The 15,029-nt window shown below is 39.0% G+C and overlaps 1 protein-coding gene across 5 annotated transcripts in view; it reads left to right on the top strand.

Moving 5' to 3' along the window:
• The window catches only part of CASD1 (CAS1 domain containing 1), a 60,830-nt gene extending 54,140 nt beyond the window's left edge, over positions 1-6,690 (top strand). For all 5 annotated transcript variants that reach the window (XM_067562180.1, XM_067562181.1, XM_067562182.1 and 2 more), the window contains 4 exons: positions 1,162-1,302; positions 1,866-1,943; positions 2,580-2,672; positions 4,155-6,690. In XM_067562180.1, the coding sequence (XP_067418281.1) occupies positions 1,162-1,302; positions 1,866-1,943; positions 2,580-2,672; positions 4,155-4,421 (579 nt within the window). In that variant the 3' untranslated portion in view covers positions 4,422-6,690. The remainder of the gene's footprint in view (positions 1-1,161; positions 1,303-1,865; positions 1,944-2,579; positions 2,673-4,154) is intronic.
• Positions 6,691-15,029: the final 8,339 nt, after the last annotated feature.

Below are 15,029 nucleotides of genomic sequence, written 5' to 3'. Positions count from 1 at the left end.
GGGCACTGCCAAAGAAACTTTAATTATATAAATAATGTAATTTATAAAGTAAGGACATTTCCATGGGAGTGTTCCTTTTGAATATTCTGCTGCTAAAATCAAAAAGTCTTGATACAGAATTTATTTCACTTTTTACATAGAGATGCTATTTTTATCTTATTGTTTATAAGTATTTTTAAAATACTGTGTTTTAAAATGGCTTTTTGAGGGGGTGTTCTTCTTCCCCCCACAGTGTGGGCAGAGGGAGAAATTTATTTTCTCTCCTGTGTCTTGTTTGTGTAGTGGGAGGATATGAGGCTAGAGCAAATTTTTCCTCTTATCTCTTCTCAGAGGCATTGCCTTGCCTGTTGTGATTGGATGCAGCAATCTTCAAATTCTTTCTGCTCCATATATTGGGTGGTCTGGGACCAATCAGTGGCACACCTTCCTTCACTGCTGCCAGTTTTAATAACTGCTTAAAATTTTTGCATGTCCCAGGGAGAGCAATGTATTTAACAAAACTCCAGATCTCACAAGTGTTGCAGTTTGTGAAGTGTACATTGCATTTTCTAGGGAGGTTATAAAGAGGAAGTGCCAGAACGCCAAAAAATTAAAACAAGCAGCAGCAGGGCCCTGAATTATAGCCTGATGTTAATGGGGGCATTTGGAGTAACATCGTAAAACACTTTTCCCTCGTATACAACTCTCCAGCTGGAAATTTCTCTCACAGAAGTAGAAAAGACCTCCCTTGGATGTTCCTATCTACCGAGGTGGGGGAAGGCCGCAGAGACTCATCTTTAAAAACCAGTTTCACTAGAGACATTTCCACAACTGGCATTCATTCTATTGTCATTTCTACAGATTTACAAAGAACATGGGGTCCTGACCCTAAAAAGTATCTGAATGGTACTTGAAATTTGAGTGTCATGCATTAATAGTAACTAAAATATAATAAAATTTCAATAATTATTCAGAATCATAGTTCTGAATTAGATGTCGTTTGTTGTTTCTCTGATACAGAGAGCCTGTTCTATTTCTTGAAATATAGCTAAAAAAGGAGCTCTTCTGAATTGGGCTTTGATACTACAAATATCTTATACTTAATAATTCTGTTACCTTAATGTTTGCATCTGTGTTTATTAAAGGCCATGAGTGAGTAATTATCCTGTTCTTCTTTTGCAGGTGATCTTTCATGGGATGATGTTTGCTTTTATTTATCTGTCATTACAAAAACGTCTGGTGCTTTCAGAAGGGAAAGGAGAGCCTCTCTTCTCCAACAAAATTTCAAATGTTTTACTGTTTATTTCTGTAGTTGGCTTTTTGGTAAGTCCACAATATGAATTGAAATTTTGTAAATTTAAAATAGTCATTCTAAGGATTGTCAGCTTTATGGAGAAGTTCTTTAGTACTGAGTTGACATTTTCATAAGAGCTGCTCTTGGATTGCAGAAGTTTATTTTGACTATATCTTGGGTAACACCTACCGATTGTAAACCTTCACTGGACTCTCTTTTTAGTGTATTGTAGATTTAAGTATTACAGCTTTTCCAGTTGATCATTGTGGATGATCTTAGTAAGAATAATGTGGTAGATGACCTGTATAAACAGTCAAGAAATGAGCTAACATGGTGAAGTGTGATAAGCAAAATTGTCAGCAGTGTTTTTTGTTTTTTAGCGTACAAATGATTATTGCATTCGTAAGCTGCAAGACAGCGTTTGAGAGAAATGCATAACTTAACTAGAAAGTGTAAAGAATCAATTCTGCCCTCCCCATACCACACCGCTGCTATTTTAACATATGTTAAAATATTTTATCCTGTTGTAACATTTTAAAATCTCTTAAGCACAGTCATCAAACAGAATGATATGTACATTTATATCTTTTAGACCTACTCTATCTGGGCTAGTAGCTGTAAAAACAAAACTGAGTGCAATGAACTGCATCCTTCTGTTTCCGTGGTGCAGGTAATTATGCTCTTTTTCACTAGTCACAGACTCTAGATTCTGTTCAGAAAAAAAATAATATAGTTTGTGTCTGTCTGTCTTGGCACTTAACATCAATTGATGAACTTCATTTTCATGTATGAATGTGAAAAAGGACTTATCACATTGCTGGTTATTTTTCCTTGACTGTTGTAATATAAAGTTTAAAATGTACTGTTTTATTTACATATTGTGACACCACTTTTTCATTATATTCTGTGTATAAATGTAAGAATATAGCTATATCGGTATGTGCATACATTTTATATACATACTAATATACTGATATATATATATTACATGGGTATAGTGCATATATATCAGTATGTGTATATGTATATATAAAAAAATAAAATATGCATTCATGGCCATACGTAGTACTTGAATACTAATTCATATATATAGTTTGGCCCTGATCCTGCAAATACTTATGCACGTGCTTAACTTTACTACTCACTAAATATATGCGTACGTGTTGCAGAATTAAGGCATATATACTGTATGTATTTTTAAAGTTTCTATATTAGCAAAAATATTTTATTGATACATTTTCCTAGTGAGTCATAATGCATAATCTATTTTCAATGACTTTTCACACATGAATTTCTTCCTGCTTAGATTTTAGCTTTCATCCTCATCAGGAACATTCCTGGATATGCCCGTTCTGTATATAGCTCATTTTTTGCCTGGTTTGGCAGAATTTCTTTAGAGGTAAGTTGAATGATCATAAATGCAATAAGAGTGTGTTTCATTTTACGAATCTATAAATGGTGGCCTTATAACGTATATTGTAGTGTAAATATATAAATAGTAAAAATGTATTTTTGGTTCATTTGCTTTGATATCAAACTGTGGCTGTTTGATATTCTTCATTAAGAAAGAGAAGATGGATGAGGTAATATCTTTTATTGGACTGACTTTTGTTGGTGGAAGAGAGAAATTTTTGAGCTCAGAGAGCAGGTCTGGCAAAGGTAACCAGACTATCACAGCTAAATATAAAGTGGGATATATCATTAAGCATAAAGGGTTAACACATATTGCAAGAAACCACTTAAAATGAAGATGGCAATTAATACCTCTGCAGTCATAGCTCAAAGGAGGGATTAGTAAGTTACGAATTGTTATGATGAGCCATAAAACCAGTGTCTGAGACTATGATTTTTAGTGTCTTGCAGAGTTAGGAATTTAAATTCAACAATTTTTAATCTACTAACCTATCTGAGTCCTATGACTGCGGAGGTGTTAATTGTCCATTTCATTTTGAGTGGTTTCTTGCATCATATGTTTAACCCCTTATGCATTGATAATTTGTCCCACATTGTATTTAGTTGTGACACTCATAAGAGTGTGAGAATGGCCTTACTGGATCAGACCAATGGTCCATCTAGCTAAGTATCTTGTCTTCCAACTGTGACTGGTGCCAGATGCTTCAGAGGGGATGAACAGAACAGGGCGGTTGAGTGATCCATCCTGTCATCCAGTCCCAGCTTTTGACAGTCAGAGGCTTAGGGACATCCAGAGCATGTGGTTGCCTGCCTCCCTGATCTCTTAGCCATTGATGGACCTATCAGCCATCTTCCATGAACTTATCTAATTCTTTTTTTGAGCTCAGTTATACTTTTGGCCTTCACAGCATCCTCTGTCAATGAGTTCCATAGGTTGACTGTAAGAAGTACTTTTGTTTGTTCTAAATTTGCCTATTATTTTCATTGGGTGTCCCTTGGTTTTTGTCTTATGTGAAGGGGTAAATAACACTTCCTTATTCACTTTCTCCACACCAGTCATGATTTTATAGATCTGTACCATGCCCCCCCACCTCCCATTCATCTCTTTTCTAAAATAAACAGGTCCAGTCTTTTTAATCTCTCCTCGTGTGGAAGCTGTTTCATATCCCTATTCATTTTTGTTGCCCTTCACTGTACTTTTTTCAACCAGAACTTTGCATTTATCAACCCTGAATAAAGCTGCCACTGTGTTGCCTAATCATCCAGTTTTGTGAGGTTGCTTTGTAACTCTTTGCAGTCTGCTATGGCCTTAAATGTCTTGAGTAATTTTGTATCCGCTGCAGACTTTGCCACCTGACTGTTTACCCCTTTTACCAGGAGTAAGCCTATATTAGCTAATGTGGTACTAATGATTATACTCCATTTTTTATATGCAACTATTAGTAAATTGAATCTCTTTTCCTTCTAGCTATTCATCTGCCAATATCACATCTGGCTGGCAGCAGATACAAAGGGGATCTTGGTGCTCATTCCTGGAAATCCAATGCTTAACATTATTGTCAGCACTTTTATATTTGTGTGTGTGGCACACGAAATTTCTCAGATCACTAACGATCTAGCACAGATGATTGTTCCTAAAGATAATGCGAGTCTGCTTAGAAGGCTGCTATGTATAGCTGGGTTTTTTTCTGGACTCCTCTTTTTGTCAGCAGTTCAAGATCAATCAAGGCATTAGCTTCAAAAAGTCCTTAAAACTTACTTCATGTTGGCTTTGTCTGTCCGAAGAAAAATATTTAACTGGAGGTACAAAAAGCTTGTACAGTGCTAAGCAATAGCAGAAGGACATCTAAATGAAGTCTGTTGAACATGTATATAATGGAAATGTACATATTTTGTGTGGAAATATCCTTCTCTTAAAGGAACCCGAGAAACAAGAATGCACTGTACAGAATTGCATGTGAAAAACAAGTCTTTTTTCTACTGGATATATATTTCCGTTTACATATCTGTTCAAACGTAACATGAAGAAGAGAAATGGGTGGCGTGGCAGCGTAATTTGGAGATTATTGAATTAACTTTTTCTTGATACAACTAACTTGTGGATATTTACTAGCATACTACAATACACATAAGACATGCTTTAATTGTTCTCATCAAGAAACTTTTTGTAACAACAAAGCAGACCTGATGTGTGATCTTCAGCTAATGGCTTTTTTTAGCTAATTTAAAAATTATCTTACCGGTAATCAAGGTCATTTTTCTAAACTAAGTGTTAACTCATTGTTTAGGGATCACTATTTTGGGTGTAGCTAGTATATAGTATGTGAAACCCTTTATGCATTGAACAAAGCCCCATCCATTTAAAGTGATTCCATTTAACATTTTAGCCAGGTTTACAGAGTACTTCATAGGGTTTGGGGTTTTTTTTAGCTGAAGACAGTTTTCAGGAACTATTCTTTCGTTCTGGAAATGAAGGATTTGTTAAGAATGCATAAGTAATTTTATTTTGACTTTTTTAAAGGTATGTTAGCTTTTTCATCAGCATTTTCTAATTATTGCTCTATCAACTCTCTGTAGTTCACAATATTAATACAGCCTCACTGAAAAACCAATGAGTAATATTTCAGCTGAATACTGCAAGGTTGGGAAAATTCCCACTCTTTTCCAGTCATATCTAACCCTGCCACATCTACTGTATTCAGATCTTGCAGAGAAGTGGATAGCAGGGGCACGGCAACCTCAGGACTCCCATATCACACATTACTTGAACTAGGTTTCCCTAAGGAACTAGGGCCACGTGAGATCTTAAAATAATGTCTTCATGAAGGGATGGAGAGCCAGCCTGAATGGGGAAAAGTGGTTAACTGGCATTCTTGCCAGCTGCAGACAATGGATCCCTTTTTAAATGAACAGTGAAATAATATTGAGGCTCATTGTTCCATTCCTATTTAGCAGTACCTTTCCTTCGTTTCTGTGATTCAAACTCAGAATCAAAGGCTTTTCTTTATCATGTATCCTCCTTTTGCATACAGTAGAGAACTGAAAGAAATATTGCTTCAAAATCAAATTGGCAGGTTGTAATTTAAATTCCGCATATTTAGTGGAACTACAGTGATGCATTGTTCTGTTGAACCTTAATAGTACAGTCTTCACAGGTTTTTTGAGTTGGACTTACATAATGCTTTGAGGTTTAGGTGCTTCTTCATTTTATCCTCCTTTTGCTGACTACTGTTTAGCACTCAAAGAATGCATACGGTATTGTTTTCTCAGCATATGTGCAATTGTATGTAATAATAAGCAATATGACTCTTAATTTATGCAGTAAGTGGTCTGATATTTATGTATTTTCTGATGTTATCTCAGTTGAACTGTGGAGTCTGGACTTGCAAACCCACCTGTGTCTGCAGGAAAACTTTCCTGACAGTAAAAGAATAGCTGCAAAATTTTGTTCCAGTAAAGAAAACAATTTCTGTTAAGAACAATGGATCCAGTACTGAGAGGAAGATAGTAAGATAATAGAGGGTTCAAGAATAAACTCTTAGTGCATTAAGTGCAACGTTGGGTATGTCAACTTGTTTTGTTGACAAGCTAGAGGAAAGATATTCAACATTTTCTCAGTTGTGTTCTCTTTGGACATTATTTCCAATGTTTGGAAAGTTCTCCTTAGCCACTGATCAGTACATTTGATTTACTTAAAGACATGGTATAGCTGAGCACTGTAGTGATAGATTTTTATGTACAGGATGTACAACTTACAGCTATACCATTAGAAGTAAGAAAAAGTGAGTTTGGGGGGAATTTTTTGGTTTTGTTCTTCACAAACTAAGTATTGTAGATATAATTTTATTTATCTGTTGTACAGATTTGGTTAAAGATTATTTTTAATGTTTGAAATAGTACATTTGTTTGCTATTACTGTATGTGGGAGAAAATATATTTTCTTTTAAGGTTATGTGAAAATATGAAGTAATTTAAGTACTAAATAAATGTGCTGTGGATGCTTATTTTTGTACTGTAAGGTGCATCAATTACTCAGAGGTGGTTTGTTATATTTTTCTTATTACTTAAACTTAGGTGGGTGGTAACTTATTAGCATGCCTAGCCAAAGTCAGAGGTTCGGGTTATAGGGCATCTTCAAAGTAATTCCCTACACATCATTAGTTCGACTAATCCTTTTCTAAAGGAAAATGTTCACCTCACAAACAGCAGAAATAACAGGACTGTGCATATGGTTACAAGATGGGATGGAGAGAGAAGGAATCCTCCACAACAAGCCAAAGTGTGACAGTGAAGCTGCTGCATTTTCACTACTATCGCCTCAGGGATGTCGTAAACCTCACGTGCTGTTCTCTCTATACATAGTATGGTGGGGCCTAACTGGTGAATTGGTGTAAATCCACTAGGCCCACCCCCAAAACCTCCTTCAATGGCTGTACAAGAGGAACTCCAGCAGAGCATAGGTCCACAGCACACAGGTGATACAGACCCCTTATCTCAGTTCTCAGCATTTCCCTTCCAAGTATGTGGTAGTTCAGAAGCTAAAAACTGAGATGAAAGTCAGAATGAAAGCATAAAGGAATATTTTTCATATCAGGATGGCAGAGCCAGGCAACTCCTTCTGAAACTAATAGAGTGTTAAAGTATTAATTTCTCCCTGTCCCATCTAATCACATGATCAAAATAGAACTATGAATTTACATAACACTTATAACTATCCCCAATGTGGTATTCAGTTATTTAGTATAATTAGTTTTATTTAGCTACTGTTTTGTAGGTCCATATTTCTAATCTAACTATCTTGCTGTAATATGTAAATAATGAAATATCAGATGAGATGGGGTAAACTTGTCTAAAATGAATGTTGCTCTTTACAAAAAGGGACAGTGAAGAGGTGTCCTGATACCATACCATTAACGTCACCAGACCCTTTTCAGTCTACATGAAGCTCATTTGAACAGACCTGTCATTTATGATCTTCAATTGACAACAGATAAGTAATAGTCTTAGAAATTCACTTACATTTCCCTGTGCTATTATGTATAATCAGTGCTTTCTTGTTCCTATATCTAAATGTATTTTCTTTCTTTCAGTTGAACTGATAACATTCAACAATCAGTAGGAAAAAAACAACTTTCAATATAAATGCTACTGTGAAACAAAACAGATTAACTCCACAAGATCTATTATTAATATATTTTAATTTAATTTCATATTGAATTGGAAATTATAAATTTCAAGCCATTATATCTGTGCCATATAACAACTGTGTTGACACTTTACATATTGAAAATTAGTCATAGAAACCCAGGTGCTGGTTGGACTTATCAAAGTTGTATTACAGCTTGCAATAAGCACTAAGGTTTTTAATTTAATATAAAATCTGTGTTGAAAATCTGATTTCTAGCTAGAAGTCCATTGACAGTCAGTCCTCCATATTATTGGAAAAGGAGTACATTGTTCAGCCATTAACTCATTCAACCCAATCAACTTACCAGAGTCATGGAGCAATAGGGAAGTGGCAGTTGGGACAGGGAGAGGATACTGCTGGGAGTCCTAAGTCACAATTCTGCACAATGGCAGCCTGAGGGTGAAGGTTGTTCTCTGCAGACCAGGGCAGATATGGAGGTTGTATCCTTCTGAGGTGACAGAAGCACCACAGATCTGTTTTCCCCAATCCAGGAAAAAGGGGACTAAAAAGAAACCCTAAATACAAATGCCCCTTCTGTACCTATCAAGCTACTGCTCCTGACTGGTCACCCAACTTAGTGGTCAAATAAAACAGCCACAGACTGACATTTGGGTTATGGAATGTCAGAACTCTTCTTGACAATGACCCAAGACTGGAACAAATAACAGCCTTTATTGCCAAAACATTGAAGAGGTATAACAGACATTGTTGCCCCCATTGAAACCCAACTTGTTGATGAGTCCCAACTTGAGGCCATCAGAGCACGCTACACCTGCTACTGGAATGGCAAGGACAAGCTGAGACAGGTCTGATGTTGCCTGCAAGCTTGACTTGCTTTCCAAAGAAGTCAATGACCGACTTATACTGCTCCTCATAAACTTGTCCAGAGACCAGTATGCCATTGTTATCAGTGCCTATGTACTGTCAAATGACTCATACAGGTGAGGTCAAGGTGGCATTTTATGAAGATAGCAAGGCCATTAAATAAGTGCCATACCAGGACAAACGTATTGTCCTTGGAGACTAATGCTTGTGTGGGAGCAGACTCTGACACATGGAGGAGGATGCTAGGCCATTACAGCACTGGAACGTCAAACTCCAATGGCCAATTACTTCTCTCTGAGTGGGCTAAATTCAATCTTACTATTACCAACACAGTCTTCCAACAGGCCAACAGCATGGATGCATCCCAGGTCAAAACACTGGCACATTCTGGAGTATGTAACTGTACTCTCTAGAGATGTTAAAGATGTGCACATTATTCGCTTATTGAGAGGTGCCGAATGCTGGTCAGACCATCAACTTGTGAGAAGCATCTTGTTACACTTCACACAAAAGCACACAAGAAGACTACTCAAACCACTAAAGATCATCATGGCTGCCATAAAAGACCCCAAGCAAAGTTGGAACAGACACTGGAGACTGCATTAGCTGAAGTCCCAGAGAATTCCACAGACATTGAGGCAACTTGACAGAAGCTCAGAGATGTTACACATAACACACCATCCAAGGTTCTTGGCTTTGTAAGGTAGAAACACCAAGAATGGTTTGATGAGAATAACCCTGAGATAGACTGGCTACCAGAGACAATGCACACAAGTGCTACATCTTGGACAAGAAATCAGCTTCTTGCCCTGGAGGAGCTGTCTGTGGACTCTTCTTTAGATGAAGTTACTAAGGCCATCAAGCAGCCGTCCATGGGTAAGTCTCCAGGCCCTGATGGTATTCCATGTGAAGTGTATAAATGTGGAAGTGCCCATCTAGTCAGGAAACTCTCACCAGCCTTTTCAAGACTTTATGGGAACAGGGTACAGAGCCCCATGGGTAGAAGGATGCTTTCATAGTCCATCTATTCAAAATGAAAGGAAGCATAGCTAGCTGTGTCAACCATGGCAGAATTTCACTGCCATCTATGGCAGGGATAATCTTGGCATGGGTGGTCCTCAACATGCTTGTCTCTCACCTTCTCTACTCGGTATATCCAGTCACAGTGTGGTTTTCATGCTGGCCATGGCTCTATGGACATGATTTTTGCAGCCTGACAAATACAAGAGAAAATTCGTGAACTACAAGGACCTGTACATGGTGTTTGTAGACTTGACCAAGGCCTTCAACATGGTTAATCAAGAGGGCCTATGGAAACTCCTTCATAAATTTGGCTCACAGAAGATGGGGTATTTCACAATGGCATGATTGCAGCGCAGAGTTTGTTTGGTTTGAAGTTTTCAGCTGCTCGCCATGTCCCCTGATCCTCCCGTATTGACTCTAGTAGGAGTTACCGCCAATACTTCACCGCCACCTCCGCCCTTTCGTGGCCTCCCTCCCCTTACTCATCAGAAACGTTCCTTGTCACTAATGACACCAAAAAGGATGTGTAATGGCTCTAACCCTCTTTGCCATTGTCATTTCAACCATGCTTTTGTTCGCATTCCAGGACTTTTACAGAGATGTACATATCTGGTTTAGATTGGATAGGGGTTTAGTCAATCTAAGCAATTCAGGCCCCACATCAAGGTAATCAAAGAGCTACTAAGGGAGCTCTTGTTTGCTGACAACTGTGCCTTCATTGTGCACACACTTGAGGACATTCAGCTAATCATGGATCACTTTGCCTATGCCTCAAAATGCTGCGGTTTCACAATCAACCTTAAAAAGATGGAGGTCGTGTACCAGCTAGCCTCCGACTACTAGCATCATGATCCCATTGTCACAATTGACAATACACCCCTTACTTCAGTCAGGAAATTTTGCTACCTGGGGTAGCATACTTTTGAACATCATCATGTTGGATGATGAGATCCTTCAGCATCTGGCAAAGACCAATTTGACATTTGCAGGCTCACCCACAGGCTCAGAAGGGAACGTGGAGTCTGCTTCAAAATCAACATAAAAATTCACTGCACTGTTGTATTCACCTCACTCTTCTACGGCTATAAGACATGGATGCTGTACCGATGCCACATCAAACAGCTGCAGAGCTTTCACCTTCACTGCCTAAAATCCATTTGTAACATCAAGTGACAGGACAGGATGACCAACACTTAAGTCCTTGAAGTGCCAAATCCCTAGCATCAGGAGCATGCTCATCATGGCTCATCTTTGCTAGGTCAAACCCATGATCCACATGGAGATTTCCCATATACTGAAAATGGTGCTCTACAGCTAACAGCACACAAACCCACTCTGTGTCGACCCATCCTCAGATATAAAGACACCATGAAGGCCAACCTTAAAGAATGCAAGATAGACATGAAAATCTGGACAGATTCAGATAGAGAAATCTGTGCCATGAGTCTGTGTTCACTTTTGAGGAGTGGCATAGGAGGTTTCTGCAGGAGACGAGAGCATGTCATAAGACTAACACCTCAAATTCTTCCCCCCAACAATGACTACACTTGCAAGATATGCAATTGCATTTGCAAATCCAGGATTGGACTTGCTTCCCACATGAGAAGCCATGAAGACAAACCCAGAACTCTAGTCAGCACTAGCTGAATGCTTATCTGTCCAAATGACAGAAGATTCCAGATATCGTTATTGGGTAGCAAGAGAGTGGTTCATGTAACTTGGTAAATTCACTTCCAATTTCAGAGACTGACCCAGTTTTTCAATAGTTGGTGATATGACAAATTATGAACTGTCTGCTATGCCATAATATTGATAACCATCACTATTCCTAGTTTATTTGTACTGTGAAAATGCCTAGGAGCTGATCATGGATCAGGGTCCCATTGTGCTAGGCACTGAACATGTACACAACAAAACAATGGTTCCTGCCCCAAAGAACTTACACTCTAAGTAAATTGATTATTTTGGTGCACACGGTCTGCTTAAATCAACTATCTGCTACACTCTACCCATGTGCACTTCAGTGATGGCTGCAAGAGAATCCTGTGTATTGCTTAGCTACCTTCCTAGATGTTGAATTTGGGCTCATACCTGCAAACACATCCTCAGCTTTTACATGTGAGTGATCACTTTGACTTCAAAGTTTTAAGCATGTTTATTTTTGCAGGAGTAGAACAATAATTTTATGAAGTACCAGATATGAAAGCAATACAAATTATTTTTCAAGTAGCTCTGAACATTTCCGTTTGTGGGTATTGCACCACCTCGTGGCACCTGGCAGTAAAACCTTCTCCAAGCAGTGCCCATTAAAGTACATGTGCACTATATATGGGGGTGCTGTGCCCTTTACCACCTCAGTTCCTTCCAACTATTGTTCCAATGCTCTAGTCCTTTATATCTGGGGTTTTTCTCTATTTATAGTGCTTTGGTAGTTTATATTTCTTAGTATATTTTTTAGTATAAAGTAGTTAGTTCATAAGATCAGTTCCATGTGACGGTGGAATCGCAGAAAAAGAAGCCAAGTTTTAAGAGATGTGCTTCCTGCCCAGCTGTCTTCCAACATCAGATGAGCATGTTAGATGCCTCAAGTGCCTGAGAGAGAGCCATCCTTTTGGGTGTTCTGTTTGCCGGACTTCACACCCAGAGCATGCATGGATAAGCGGAACAATTTACAGGTGCTTCTGCTTAAACAAGCTCCTGCTGCAAGGTCATCTGATTCCAGAGGGTCATCAGATTGAAAGACCAAGAGGTTTATTTCAGTGCTGATGGCTTTCTCCAGCAATGCGAAATTGTCTAAGGGTTCCAAGTTATCACGATCTTTGTCAGTGATGGCTCCTAATCCTTCGGTTAAAACTGTCAAGTCTTTGAAGGTGCAGTTGGTAGAAAAGGGCCAACTGCCTGCTAAGAAACTAAAGCCATTTCATTTCTGAAGAAGTAGCTGAAGGAGACAACTGCAATTGTTAGCAGTGCCAGATCCCTCATGTCTGACTTATCAAATCCATATGATGCTGACATAGCTTATGCAGTTCTGACTTTGAAATCCAGATCAGTTCTGTGTTCCACTTTGAAGCCCAGAGTTGTGGAGCTGAGCATTTTTCTGGAACTGGTACTCTCCAGGCCTGTGGTGCTGGTTCTGTCCTTTACTCATATTCTGGGACCATCGTTGGACCTGAAGAGAGTGCTAACAGTGGTGGCTGATGTGCACCTTCCTGCATCTGATCATTGCTCGGATCTTACTGATAGGAAGTTGGCAATGAGGAAGACAGTCTTCTTCAATTCTGCAGTCTGCTGCTGCTTTACCTGAAAAGAGGAGACAACCAAAGGGTATTTTAGTCTTTCTCTGAATCCATCTTTGCTGCCTCCTCCTAAGATTCCCCTATGGGATCGCCAAGCAGGTATTTCTCACCATTTCTCTCTTTGCCCTGTGGTTCTGTTGCTGTCTCCATTGTGGTCCATGGCAGATTTGAGGTTGGATTCTACCTTAGAGGAGACTAGAGGAAGAACTAAGAAACATGATTCATCCCTTATCCTTTTGCTCCTCCTCCCGTGGGTATGTTTCTGAATCCCAGCTATTGGAAAGACTGGCAAACCTGGTCTTCAGGACCCTATTGGGTTCCACCACAAGAATTTTTGGATCATTCTCCTTATGAATTGAGGGGAGATGTTTCTTCTAATAAGGATCTGGTGGTTCAACAGTCCCTGTATCCAGTTTCTCTACATTAATTTGCAGTTCAGACAGTTGGGCCTGGTAGACTTTCTGAAAAAGAGGATGAAGAGAGAGGTCCTCTTTTTGAGCAGGAACAAATGGATACTGACTTTGATCCTGATTTGTCACCTAATGAGCACGTGGATTTGCTTCTGGGGATGCTTTGTAATTCCATGGCCTCATAGACTACTTGGTAACCATACTGAACTTATCTAAGGTAGCTGTGAAGGAAACCTCCCATCCAGTATTTAACATTCTTGGGGCTACCTCCATGAATAGGAAATTGCTCCCTATCCTGGACCTCATTTGTAGCATATTAAGACTGTTTGGTCAACTCCTGCTTCCTCTCATTTTATTTTCAAGAAAGCAGACAAACTGCATCAGATTCTCCATGAGGGATTTTCTCCCTTTTTTACATATTCTGTGCCAAATTTGTTGATAGTGACTGCTGCCAGTAACAGGTTTAGGTCTGACCAACCTCACTCCACTTCTGCTGAAAGAGAGAGAGAGGGTTGAAAAAACTGATACACTAATTACTAGGCATCAGCCCATTTGCCAATTCCACCTTTGGCAAAGGATTGCTTTTTTTGTCCAAGATTTGCCGGATGAAAAAAGGCTAATTAATGCTATTTTGAGAGAAGCACAAAGTCTGGCAGAGCATGTCCTCAGCATTGTTTGACTCTTCAGGCTATTCCTACAGAGCATTGGTATTCACCATTACCTTGAGGAGGCATGCTTGACTTCTTCCCTCTTCTCTGGCTGTGGACACTAGAATCAAGGTGGAAGATCTCCCCTTTGAAGGGGATGTTTTTTTCAGCAATAAGACTGATGCATTGTTGGAAATATTAAAGGAAACTAGATCCATTGCTCCTTCTCTGGATCCTTTAGTTCTGGATCAGAAGGAACCCCTCTACTCCTTTTTGATATCAGAAGCAGTATTACCCTCAGTCATCTGCTTATTTTTCCTCAAATCAGATCCATCAGCAACGGCAACCTCCCTCTTTATTCCAGACCCAGCATAAAAAGAGGTCCCCCTTCTTCTTCCTTGAACACCAGGCCTCAGATTTGATGTGAGGATCAAGAGTTGTGGACCAGTCAGCAAGAATTTTCTGTCCTTTTATTTGGGGACAGGCAATTCATCAACAGATGGAGGCTGATTACATTGGATTTATAGGTACTAAAAATTAGAGAGAGAGGGTGTGCTATTCAATTAAAAAGACTGCCCCTTTCAAATCCCCTCTTCTTTTCAGGGAATCTTCTCTGAGGTTATTCTACATACAGAAGTACACAAGCTGCTTTAAATAGGAGTTGTCGAGACGGTACCAAACATCTGTGGGGTCGGGTGTTCCTTTCAAGATACTTTCTGGTACAGGAAAAAAGATCGGGGGTCTCAGTCCAGTTTTAGATTTAAGAAAATTGAACAGATACAAAACCAGAACATTGAACATGTGTTAACGCTGGTCTCCATAATTCTCTTGCTTACAGTTATGGCTTGGTTCTCTACTCTCAATATTTTCACCAAATCATAACAGGCCCTGATGCATGACATGATCCATGAAGAGATTCTTTGAGATGAAACCGGAAGGCCCTTCATCCTGTCT

The sequence above is a fragment of the Emydura macquarii genome, unplaced genomic scaffold (genome assembly GCF_026122565.2).
Source record: "Emydura macquarii macquarii isolate MOO-44397 ecotype Brisbane River unplaced genomic scaffold, CSIRO-AGI_Emac_v2 contig_2422, whole genome shotgun sequence".
NCBI lineage: Eukaryota > Metazoa > Chordata > Testudines > Chelidae > Emydura > Emydura macquarii.
This window is presented reverse-complemented; position numbering and strand designations above follow the sequence as displayed.